Raw genomic sequence first — 13085 nt, 5'->3', positions numbered from 1 at the left:
AAAAAATTAAAATATTAAGGTTTGTATGCAAGTACTAACTTACAAATTATTCAGAAATCAAGGAGAATATATTTTCCCCTCCAGACTATAGAAAGTGACTTTTTGTAATTAAAGATAAGGGGAACTCTTCCCAAGGCCTACAACACATCCATCTTCCCCATCATATAACCTTTACCGCCATAGTTCAGAATTTCTTTTTTGTTCCTATATTGACAAAATTTAAATGAAGGTGACCAATAAAAGTAGATTTAATTATATATTATCTAATAATTATATTTTTTATTTTGAGTCTCTGTATTTTGAGAAAGAAATCATTTTATTCTCTATTCGCAAAAGATGACATAAATTATATACCTAATAAACCTTTTAATACAAAATTATGTTTACCTTTTAAGAAATTTAGTTATTGTATAGACGTGGAAAAAAATGAAATACAAACAAAATCGTTGTTTTTAATGATCAAAGTTAACCTTTTATAAATACAATAACAATAAATGAAGTCAATAGTACAGAATATTTAAACCTGAGTCTTATTTGGACATGTTTAAACGTCCAAAATTTTCTCTTAACCTCTTTAAAGTCTAAGCTCAAAATATATTTATTTTAAATTTTTCATGAAAAAAATAATATCATAATTATAAAAGTTTTAGTGACTCTATTTGGTACCATGTGAATTTGATGTAATTGATAAATGTGCTACATTTCAATTTTTTTTTAAAAAAATGTCATAAAACTTGCCCTTTGATTTCGAAGTCAAGGATTTAATTTCTCCATTCCAAAAATGCACTAGTGAAAATTCAACATGTATGTACATAAATTAACTTTTTTTTAACCTTAAACAATAAAAATCTCTTTAAACTGTGAATTTGATGAATAAAACACAAATGGAAGTTTTTATGAGAAATAAATAAGCATACAAAGGGTAAATCACAAAATTAGTCTCCATACTTTTCTGAGTTTAGATCTAATTCTTATGATTTGAACGAATACCAATAAGATCCCATAGTTTGGATTAAGGTCATATTTACCCCACTGAAAACATAATATATTCATAGGAATAAAAAAAAATTGACCCTATTTGATTAGATTTGGTGTTGTTTACATGCGTTCTGTATTTGTACTGACATATGGATCCCGCATCCAAATCTGTAATGAAGTAACACAGTCTGATTGGTGAATAAAGAGTATTCAATACGGCTTCACCTAAGAATTACGTCCTATCGTTACCGTTCTGCTATAGTAATTATCGTTACGGCTACCATTATTATTATTGTTACAGTTGAAAAATTATCAATTTTGACATCTTTACTGTTACAGTTATCGCTTGACCCTCGGAAGTAGAAATAGAGGTAATTGTAACAGTAAATTTGACAAAATTCATAATTTTAAGTAAATGCAATCAAAATCAATCTAATTATATTTGCAATTCAAGCTCATTACAATTGATCCATCCATGAAATTTCATTATTATTACACTAATTTTCGTTACAATTTGATAAACGTGACCTAAGTTCTAATATAGTTTATATGGTTTCAAAGTTTCAATTTAGTCTATATGATTTATCAAAACTTATATTGACAAATACCTTTTTATATAACAAGTTTTTTCTGTTATGATATTATTTGATTATAATAGAATTAGGAATCAGTAAAAATAATAACAATATTTATAAGGTAATTTTTTACATTCCAAGTGGACTTATAGATAGCACAGAAGGGGCCCGAGACCACAACGGACCCATGCAACTTTCGCGCTCCAACATCTTCCAAGGTTACTACTCGAATTGGCAGAGACTAAATTAGTAATTTAGTCATACATATAACACAGTTATCTATAAGAATAAAGTTCCAAATCAGCCATAGCGACGGCCACAGAGGAGGGATAAAAGCTTTTACCAGATCAGACTCACAGCGATGTCGGTTGCCTAATACACACTCAAAATAAAAATCTTTCCTTTTACTTTATTCATTTTTTTAAAAAAATTATATTTTAGCCCAACAATATTTATGGTTGACAACAGTACCCAAAAAAAAAACAAACAAACAAAAATAGCTCCCATCGCTTTGGAAAAGATCAAATTATGCAATACAAAAAATTGTACACTGATAAAGGAGGGAAAAAAACCCAATAATAAAAAAAAATTATTTTAAATGACAAAACTTTTAAAAATATTTACAATTAATAGTAAAATATCTATAATTAATAATAAAATATCTTAGTCAATTTGCGATAAAAATGTGATAGACGACTATTTGTATCTATCATAACATAAATAGATACAGATAGTACGGATAAAAAGTAAAATTTTGCTATATTTATAAATATTTTACTTTATATTTTTATATTTGAAAATAGTTAAATAAATATTCATTAATATTCTTTTTAAAAAAACAAGAATGAAATAGGAAGAAGAAGAAACTTTTGAAAAGCTTATATAAACCTCCTACTTTTGTTCTTCATTTATTACTTCCCACTTCCAGCCTCTGCTTCTGCTTCCTTTTCCTCTGCAGCAGAAGCAGAAAAGCAAAATTCCCAACGCACACTTTTGTTTTATTTTTTTCATCACTTCAAAATTTCGTTTCATTTTGCGTCAATCCAAAGCAACATAATATTCTGTTTCTCTTTAAAAAAAATTTTCCAGAACAAACAGATCGGAAAAAAAAATGGAGAGGATTTCCTCAGCGACTCTTTTCCCAGAAGCATTGCAAGGAACGAGCGACGACATGTCGTTCCAAGTAATTTCATTGCCTTGGGAAGCAATCAGAGCTCCAGTTGTCGTTCCCCTGCTCCGACTGTCGGTTTTCCTTTGCCTTATAATGTCGTTAATGCTGTTCCTGGAAAGAGTTTATATGGGAATCGTCATTGTTTTGGTCAAACTCTTTAGAAGAAAACCAGAGAAGCGTTACAAATGGGAGCCCATGAAAGACGATATCGAGCTTGGCAACTCTGTTTATCCTATGGTTTTAATTCAAATCCCAATGTACAACGAAAAAGAGGTAAATTTTAACTAATTAACTAACTAATTAAGTAATTTTCGTTTTTGTAATGATTTGTTTTTCCTTTTAATTATAGGTGTATCAGCTTTCAATTGGGGCTGCATGTGGCCTCTCATGGCCGTCGGATCGAATCATTATTCAAGTTCTTGACGATTCTACAGACCCAATAATTAAGGTAGCATAATTTTTTTTGTTTGAATTTTTATTTTATTAAACGTGATGTGAATTTTGTTTACTGAAGGAATGTTTTGAGTTTGGGAATAAATAATAATAAAAATGATGTAGGATTTAGTGGAAATGGAATGCCAAAGATGGGCCAGCAAAGGAATAAACATAAAGTACGAAATAAGAGACAACAGAAATGGTTACAAGGCTGGGGCTCTCAAAGAAGGTCTGAAAAGAAGCTATGTGAAGCAATGTGATTTCGTTGCCATTTTCGATGCTGATTTTCAACCTGAACCGGATTTTCTTTGGCGAACCGTTCCTTTTCTTCTTCATAACCCCAAAATTGCCCTTGTTCAAGCTCGCTGGAAATTTGGTAAGTCTTATTTTAAATACACTAAAATTAACTTATTTTAAGACATTAAATTTGGTTGGTTGGATGTGTGCATGAATTTATTTTAGTGAATTTAAGGCATGGATACTAATTTCGTGGAGTTAATGAGCTATAAAATGTTTTTTTTTTTTTTTGGGGGGGGGGGGGGGATGGTGAATAGGGATTATGAAAGAGTTAAACAGTAATAATTGAAGGGAAATTAGGTGGGATTAAGAGAGTTTAAAAGTGTCGGCGGGTTTGATTATAGAACTATCCAGCCAATCGTTTTTCTTAACAAAAAAAAACCTTCAGTATAACCCACGCTGCTTGCCGGATTTGACACGTGTGACCTTCTTTTAAAATTCCATTTTGGTCCATATAGTTTTTTTTTTTTTTTTTCATTTGTTTTCTATACTTTTCATTGTTCTTATACTTTTATATAATCTTAAAAATTTTGGCATCCAAAGTTAATTTTTATCTATTATTTAAATAATAATAATAATAATAACAATAATTTATATGTAAAAAAATATATTATGTGAATATATTTTCACCATTTATGAAAATGATATTCATAAAGAGTAAATTAGTATCGAAAAAGATCAATAACAATTTAATTCCACAGACTATTTTTCAGTTTTATAAAAATTATAGAAATTAAAATTAAATAATTGAAATTACATGAATTACAAAACAATCAAAATATTGATTTTTATTTCCTAAACTTGCTTTTTGGGGCAGGGCCCACAGGGCAGGTGACCAAACCTGTTGAATGCATTTTGAAAATTTTCTTCTTCAAAGAAAAAAGAAAAAAAAAAAAGAAAAAAAGAAAATCAAAGGTAGGCTAATTTGTATTGTATCACTTGAATTTTCCACGTTGTTAGGATTTGCTTGGCCAAATCTGAAATTTCCTTTTCCTCTTTAATTTTCTTTGTTTTCAAACAACAAATTTATGTTTTGACTTTTATTTTAATTAATTTATTTAAAATAAATTTTCATAGAAAAAATATCAAACTATTTACAAAATAACAAAAAAAAATATTGATAGATACTGATAGACTCCTATTAACATTTATCAATAATATACTTGTATCAATTTCTATCAATAATAGTATCAATGATAGACTTTTATCGGTTTCTATCACTAATAGATATTGATAGACTTCTATCAACATTTATCATTAATAAATTTGTATTAGTTTCTATCATTACAAACGTTGATGAACCTGAAAATAATATCTATCACAACTATAATTAAATTCTTCTATTTGTGTAAATATTTTTTCCTCCTTTTTATTTTTGAAAATCTCACTTTATTTAATAACGTAAAAAAAGGACTTTGGAAATTTTTTTTGGTTCCCACCCCTCCATAATGGAGTATTCTTGGTGGGAAAGTTCCTTTTATTGCCAAAAGGTCTACTTCCACTATCTTTTCTTTTCCTTTCCTATAATGCCCCTTACATTCCTCCTACTCCTTAATTAGACCACATGCTTTCAATTTATTAATTTTGGTGTTTTTGAGACAACAAAATATTAAAGTCCATATGCTTAATAAAAAATTTTAAAAACAAAAGAAAAAGAAAAGAAAAAAAAAAAAAAAAAAAGAGGATAGATTATATGAGGCATTTATGATGACAGGAGTTAAATAAGAGGTAGAATTATTAGTGGGCAGGTCCCTAGGAGGCTGTGGGCAACTACAAGAGTAAATATATTGGGTGGGAACAAGTTTGGTCAAACTTAGTAAATGAACTCTTAAATTCCTTCTTAAAATAAATGTATGGCAAGACACATGTAAAAAAGAAAACAAAATCCAACAAACCGCGAAGACAACCAATTATTATACTTGGATATTTTACTATTATTTATATATATATATATATATATATATATATATATATATATATATATATTTTAATTTTCTTATATTTGAAAACAACTCGTAATCTTATATATGTTTAAATTACAAGTTTATTATTTTAAATTTTTAAATGTATATATTTGGTTCTTAAAACTTCTTATATCTATTTTTATCCATGAATTTAAAAATATTCAATAAAGTCTTAAACTTTAGATTTTATATCAAATATGTTCATGAATTTTCAATTTTGTGTTTAATAGGTATTTGGCCCATTCATATTTTTCAAAATTTTGACTTAATTGATACAAAATTAAAGATTCATGAAATCTATTTGGTGCTTCTTAAAATTCATAGATTTAATTGATACAAAATTAAAATTCATGAATTTACTTGATACATACATGAATTTATTTGATATATAATTTACAGTTTAGAGATTGATTAGATATTTTTAAAGTTTTAAATACTTATTAGATATAGAGACAAGCTTGAGCGTTCGATGACCTATCAAACACAAAGCTAACGTAAAACTAAGAGTTCATAAAATATATGAACCTTTTAGGCAAAGTTTATGAAGAAGTTGTTGGTTCTCATTTATAGGATAAATATGAAGTGTACACATCTTATAGAAAATTTTCCAATATCGAGACGGAATATATATATAGATTAAATACGTGGGATGGAAAAAATTAACCTCTCATTTTAAAATTAATAGAATAAACACTATGTTAGTTGAACTATACTCATTTTGACGATAGAAAAATATTAAGTAAGAGTATAGGAGACAAAAGACTGGAAGAGAATTTGTGGTGAGACAATGAGTGAATATATATACATACATGATCAAATATTACTACGTAAAAGGAATATTTGTAAGGAGAAGAGAAGGATGTGGGGAAATAATAAATTGGGACATAACATTGGTGAAAGAAAAGAGTATTCGTGGACAAAGAGGAAATACCCGACAGGAAATCTAGGCAAAATGTCGAGAAGATAAGAGGTTGTGGGAAGAACAAAGAAACGATATAGTGAATAATAATAATAATAGAGGTGGTGTATGTGTTGTGTAAATTAATTACTTGTAAAAGAAAGAACATCAATTCTATTCCATGTAATGTAATGGCCCAATTCTTTCGAAGTGTTGTATTCAATTTAGCTGTTGATTTCTGACACACTTATCATTTCCCTATGGTCCAATTTCCTCCTTCCTCAAATAAATATAAAGTTAAAATTTAATTTAAGGAAGTAAAAATAAATTTGATGTTATTTGAGGCGGCAATGGCATGTGGTAAGGACTACGGAGTAGAATAGTGGACCTGAATCAGGTCCCCCTTTGTTTGTGGGGGTGGGGCTCTATTATTTATAATCAATCAAAGTGAAGTGGATGCCAGTGGGGGGCTTTTCTGTAATTTGGAAATTGATTTTAATTTATTGCTTTTTTTTTTTAAAAAAAATTTTATTGTGCAGTGAACGCAAATGAGTGCTTTTTAACAAGGATGCAAGAAATGTCATTGGATTATCATTTCACCGTGGAGCAAGAAGTGGGTTCCTCCACTTACGCCTTCTTTGGCTTCAATGGTAATCGGGGTTAAGGATTTTTTTTTTTTCGTTTTTGTAAGTATGACCTATTTTTTTCTTTTTTCTTTTAAGAAAAAAATGAAACATCACCACCTCCTTTAAACAAAACTTTCTAACCATTGAAGAAAGTGGGTTGATTGACATGATCTTTCACATTAGAAATTAGTGATTTGGTTCTCTATCCATCTCAATGTCTATTTTATTTATTTATTTTTTGTTTCGTTCTAGTTCTAGTTCATTTTTTTGCTCTTTCTCGTTTTCTAGTTCATCTTTTCTGCTTTCGATTACTTTTATCCTCTACGCTTGATTTGATTGGCATTTGAAAATACTTCATTTGTTGCCACCATCTATTGTGCCTTTCTAGGGAGAAATAAAACAAGACTTGGGAGAAAGAATGATGAAAAATAAATATTAAAAAAGTTTGATCAAGTGTTATATAATATTATTTTAAAACACGACAATGATTAGATTGCACCTATATGATGCATTTTTTTTAAGCTGGTCATAAATAATTTTGATTTAATATTTTTTTAAAAAGATTTCATATTAACTATTTGGCTAGATGTAGTTGAGCGAGTACTTTAGATTTTCTTCTTTGGAAAAACCAAGTCAAATAACATTTGGACTCATTTTTGTAGGTCAATCTTATCATTTTACAGTAATTTTACTATTTTACCATATTTAGCAAATAATGAGAATGGATAAAATTTTGAACGTGGAAACAGGGACGGCGGGTGTTTGGAGAATTGCGGCACTGAATGAGGCTGGTGGATGGAAAGATCGCACCACTGTGGAAGACATGGACTTGGCCGTGCGTGCCAGTCTCAAAGGCTGGAAATTCCTGTATCTTGGTGACCTTAAGGTTTATTTTATTTAATCTAAACTTACATCAAATGATCATTAAAATTCATATATTTATGTTTTTAATATACATATATGTGCAGGTGAAAAATGAACTGCCCAGCTCATTGAAAGCCTACCGTTACCAACAGCACAGATGGTCATGCGGCCCCGCCAATTTGTTAAGAAAGATGATTATGGAGATTATCACGAACAAGGTAATTAATAAAACGAACCTCCCTCCATATATATATATATATTAAGAGTTTGTAAAGTTTGAAATTGATTGAAATAATGTTTGTGGTGGCAGAAAGTAACAGCATGGAAGAAGGTACATGTGATATACAGTTTCTTCTTCGTAAGAAAAGTGGTAGCCCACATAAACACCTTCGTATTTTACTGCGTTGTATTACCGGCCACAGTGTTGGTACCGGAAGTTGAGGTTCCCAAGTGGGGATCTGTATATATTCCTTCTATCATTACCCTTCTCAATGCCGTTGGCACTCCGAGGTCACTGCTCTAATTTTAATTTTAATTTTAATTTTGATTTCAAATTCTTAGTCTTTGAGTTCGTTCCATATGAGATATATATGATCTAATCATTATTATTATCTAAATTTTGTAGGTCATTACATTTATTGGTGTATTGGATTCTTTTTGAGAACGTAATGGCAATGCACAGAACCAAGGGTACAATCATTGGGTTGTTGGAGGCAAGCAGAGTAAATGAATGGATTGTGACTGAGAAATTAGGCGACGCCTCCAAGCCTAAACCTGTTGCTAAAACCCCTAAAAAGCCTCGCTTTTGGGTTGGAGAAAGGTATGGAGTTTATTTCAAGTTATTCAATTTTAGTCCATATATTTTCAATAAATCTTAAACGTATAGCCTTTCAAAATTATTAATAATATTAATAGTTTTTAGAAAGTATAATGTATGTTTTCAAAATTTATAGTGAAAAATATTGATAGATAGCCATTTTTATTTTTTTTAAAAAATGAAAATTAACAATAAATCACATATATATTATATTTAAGATTTATTAAAAGTAAAAGAAATAAAATTGAATATGTGAAAATACATGGATTAAGATTGAACAATGTTCCAAGCATAAGGACCAAAATGATATTTTAACTTTTTTTTAATACAAAAGGACATAACTCACACTCTTTCTTTAAATTAGAAAACACCTTCCAAAATTTTGGCTATCGCAAATTCTAAAATATAAGATGCTTATTTATTAAACAAATGACAAAGTTTGTGTGGTTAATTAATTATATATATTGACAATAATGATAGGGTTCTGATGTGGGAGCTTGGAGTGGGAGCTTATTTGTTCTTATGTGGACTTTACGATATTTTCTTTGGCAAAAACCAATATTTCATTTTCCTCTTCCTTCAAGCCATAGCCTTCTGCATCGTCGGACTTGGATTCGTTGGCACCGATGTTTCTTCTTTCTGATCGGAATCCGCCGCCAACACCACCACCACTATTGCCTACTTAACTTCTTCTCTATACCCATAACTTTCTTTTCCCTTATTTTGCTGCCATGCTTCTCTCTATATTTATTCCTCGAAATTTAATTTTCATTAGATTTTATATTATGTATCATGTGTTTTTTTTTCCTCCATCCAAATTCATTCCTCTGCAATATAAATTAGTTTGTAAAGAGAGAAAAAAGAAAAGGGCAGAAAAATATAGCCTTTCTTTTAGTTTTTTATTTTTTGACATGGAAAAACTCAAAAAAAGATAAGTTGAGGAAGTCTATGTGAATATATTTGGGAGTTCTCAACAATTTACAACCATCCTCTCTGCTAGTGCAGATTTTTTTTAAAAAAAAAAATTAATATGTGAAGTGTAAGAATGGAACTTGCTCACATTGACCTTATGGTCTCTGTTTAGCATCTTCTTTGTAATTTTGTTATTATTTTTTTTACTCTCCATTGGTTATGTACTTTCTTATGTTTTACAAATATAAATAAACAGTTGGAAAATAAGATTGTGAGATAGATATTTGTTATAGTGCGTTGAAACACCCTCTCTCCTTTGAATTATTTTTTTTTTTATTATTTTTTTTTGAAAATTTTGAATTATCTATTTCAAATGAAGTAATATACGCCTTATACATTAGAATTTATGTCCTAAATCTCGTAGTCTATCTAAATTATTGATAAATAAATAAAGTATTTATTTAATGGATAAAGTGTAATTAATTTATCATTTGCATAATTCAAAATCCAATAAATTAAGATTTATGGTTATTTAGTGTAACTTAAACAGTATGTAGACATACAATTGGACCGTGTTCAAGCAATAACCTGAAAGATCTATAATATATGGATAAGACTAGGTACCCTTATCCTGGAACATTGTAGATACGACCCACTTTGTGAACATTACAACAATTATAAGTGTTACAAATGATTTGATCCAGATCATTTGTATAATGACATGCAAGTGGAGGTATCCTATATAGTGAGTTTGTATTGATCGAACTACAAAATATAATCTCTCTTTATAACACCATTAATTGAAGATATTTATATTTCAAGCGAGAACCATGTAACTCGATTTCAATCTCGAGTGAGTTATGAACTTCTGCTCATAAGGGTTGTGCTTTGATTTGTATAGATAAAAGTGGTCTTAGCTGCTGACTCAATATGTCTACCATTTTGAGAACAATACCAAGTGAGGAGTTGGGATCATAACTTCAAGAGATGAAATTTCCCCCTTCCTAACTTTAGGAAAAGTAGGCAGATTGTTCCTTTAAGTGCTGACTCCGAGACTTGAACAACGAGGGCTCACTCTCTCGTTGGTCCGAAAGGGACTTTGTTTATGTTTAGACCATGAACAAAATTGTTCATTAGAGGGTCAATGATACTTAAGGTACAAGAGGTAACTATAGGAGTAAAATGGTAATTTGACCCAATTGTAATTACGAACAATTTGTAAATGGTTGACTTACAAAATATGGTTAATTCAATGGACACATAAATATATTGTAGTTCATAGGAGTGCAACTATGAGTCTTTAATAGAGTGCCTCATAGTTAATGAATAATGATTAACTTAATTAAAGAGTTTAATTAATTAATCATGAATCATTGGAGCTTATAACCGTAAGTTCATTAGGTTCGTCTGATAGCTTACAAACAAATTAAACAAGGATTTTAAAGTGGAAAGAATTTGAAGAGTTCAAATTATTGTAAAAGAAATTGATTGTATATGATACAAAAATAATATTAAATGCACGTGATACAATTAATGTACATTATAATATAAAGTTAATTTTGAATTAAAATCAAAATTAAACTATATAATATGAAAGTATTGACATTTGAACAAGATTCAAATTTTAAATTAATATAGATTAGATTTATATTCAAACTATAAGTTATAATTAATATGAATAAAATTCATATTAAAACTATAAGTTAGATAAGAAATACACATTTAGAATATGATCAAAATTAATTAAATTAAATATTTAATATTTAATAATTGATTTTATTTAATTCAATTAATTTAGTTAATTAAATTAAATTAAACTCCCCTATATTGTAGGGGAGTGGGAGGGTGGAGAGAGAGTGCATACCCTTTCTCTTCATGTCTTTAAACCTGCAGAATAGTTTGCAGTTGAATGGGTTGCTGGAAAAAGATCCATGTAAAAATTCTCTGTCACACATTCTCTCCATCTCACATACTCTTAGAGAAAGGAATTCTCTATTTTCCCCTTGCCTTCCACAAGGTTCCTACAAACCACCTTGTCTAAAAGGGATAGCAGAGAATGTCTCTTGGTAATGTCCTACTCATGATTTTGTTCGTGCAGTGCTCTGAAGGATTAATTCCATAGGGTTGATCAAGAAATTGAAGATTGATCTTCAAAAATCAAAGGTACACTAATTGAAGATTGATCTTCAAAGGCAATACTTCCTTTCCTTTTGAAATTCTTAAGAGTGTTTAATTCTTCAGTTTTATTGTTCTATATAAAACTCATCCAACACAATTAAGGCAAACAATGATTGCACGCTTCTGCACAAGGAATTCAATTCCTTCACTTATATGTTGGAAAAAATAATTAGGGGAATAAAAAATCCTGAAATAAATCTACAATAATTAAGATAATAATAGAATAAGGAATTGAAACTTCCTATAATTTATGAGATCGAGGCACGCCAATAAGTGTTATCCATAGCGAAGATGTGCCCCCACTGCATTGAGTTATCTGGCACTCCACTCTAAAGATACAACGATCTATCAAGAGATTTTGTGCAGCAGCTAAAACCTCTTATGAAACTCTTATCACTTGTATGTTCTTAAAATCAACTCTCCATCTCCACTAGAAGAAGAGAAAAATGGCAGAAGATCAAAGTCTAAAAAGGAAAAAAGTCAGGGAGAAGCCTCCACATTTTTCACTAATTATAGGAAAAAAACGTAGAACGTGTAACTAACATTCCACTTCCTATTTCATAGGAAGGTGGAATTGTAAATAAATGATACAATTAAATCTTTTTTAAAATGTTAAAAATTGATGGGATTTGAATCCTAAGCGGAAGGCGTGTGAACGCCTTACATCCCTCAAATTGATTTTTATATAAAAAAAATCAGTGTACTAAAACAGAATATGTATAGAATAAACATGTGAAATAACATGCTTCAGAGAAAGAAAAGAACCATTCTCACCTTTGTAGATTCCCAAGCTCCTAGAATGATCCTCTCGATATTCCAATGAACGACTCCTCCAACGATCTTGAACACAAACATCTCCTCGAACAATCTTGAACATGACCACGAGAATAACCTTGTCATTCTCAAGGATTCTAATTGAAGTATAGGTGATATTCAACTAGTGGAGAGGGTGAGGAGGAAAAACCTTTAGGAAAGTAGGAAGAATTTCTTTTTGTGACTTAGGGAAAAAATTGCACAATAAATCCTTTTACTTTTTTTAGCCTACTTATTAGGCATCAATAAAAGAGAAAGTTTTCATATGGGTTCATCATCTGATGCAGAACGGATTTCATAACCACCATCCATCACCAATCACATTCCACATCCCACTTCAAACTTTTCGATTCCTCGGGGGACTCCTCTATTGTATTTCGAGCAAGGTAGTCCAGCTTCAGAGGTAGGTGAGCCGAGTCAAAAAGGAGTTTGACTGCTGGGATGGGATCGGATCCATCCTACTCAAAGCACTCCACCACGAATAAGAGTATTCAAGGTCATAAGAAAGACTTTATATAGAGAATGGTCAACCCCCCTTTTCAAAGTCTTTTTCTATT

The 13085-nt window shown here is 29.9% G+C and overlaps 1 protein-coding gene across 1 annotated transcript; it reads left to right on the top strand.

The window, feature by feature from the left end:
- Positions 1-2373: 2373 nt before the first annotated feature.
- Positions 2374-9827, top strand: LOC120074420 (glucomannan 4-beta-mannosyltransferase 9-like). Its single transcript, XM_039027539.2, has 9 exons — positions 2374-2997; positions 3074-3172; positions 3283-3535; positions 6858-6968; positions 7694-7830; positions 7913-8026; positions 8119-8318; positions 8434-8628; positions 9106-9827. Exons 1-9 carry the CDS (start codon positions 2665-2667, stop codon positions 9266-9268), a joined length of 1605 nt encoding a protein of 534 aa, XP_038883467.2. The 5' UTR covers positions 2374-2664; the 3' UTR covers positions 9269-9827.
- The last annotated feature ends 3258 nt before the right edge of the window (positions 9828-13085 follow it).

Source organism: Benincasa hispida, chromosome 3 (assembly GCF_027475165.1).
Source record: "Benincasa hispida cultivar pf3 chromosome 3, pf3_genome.v1.1, whole genome shotgun sequence".
In the NCBI taxonomy this organism is placed as follows: Eukaryota; Viridiplantae; Streptophyta; class Magnoliopsida; order Cucurbitales; family Cucurbitaceae; genus Benincasa; species Benincasa hispida.
Note: the sequence above shows the minus strand (reverse complement) of the source record. Positions and strands in the feature narration are given on the sequence as shown.

Coding starts and splice junctions, on each gene's coding strand:
- LOC120074420 (XM_039027539.2), top strand. CDS start 2,665: ATGGAGAGGATTTCCTCAGCGACTCTTTTCCCAGAAGCATTGCAAGGA. Junction 2,998..3,073: donor CAATGTACAACGAAAAAGAG/GTAAATTTTAAC, acceptor TTTTAATTATAG/GTGTATCAGCTTTCAATTGG. Junction 8,319..8,433: donor AATGCCGTTGGCACTCCGAG/GTCACTGCTCTA, acceptor TAAATTTTGTAG/GTCATTACATTTATTGGTGT.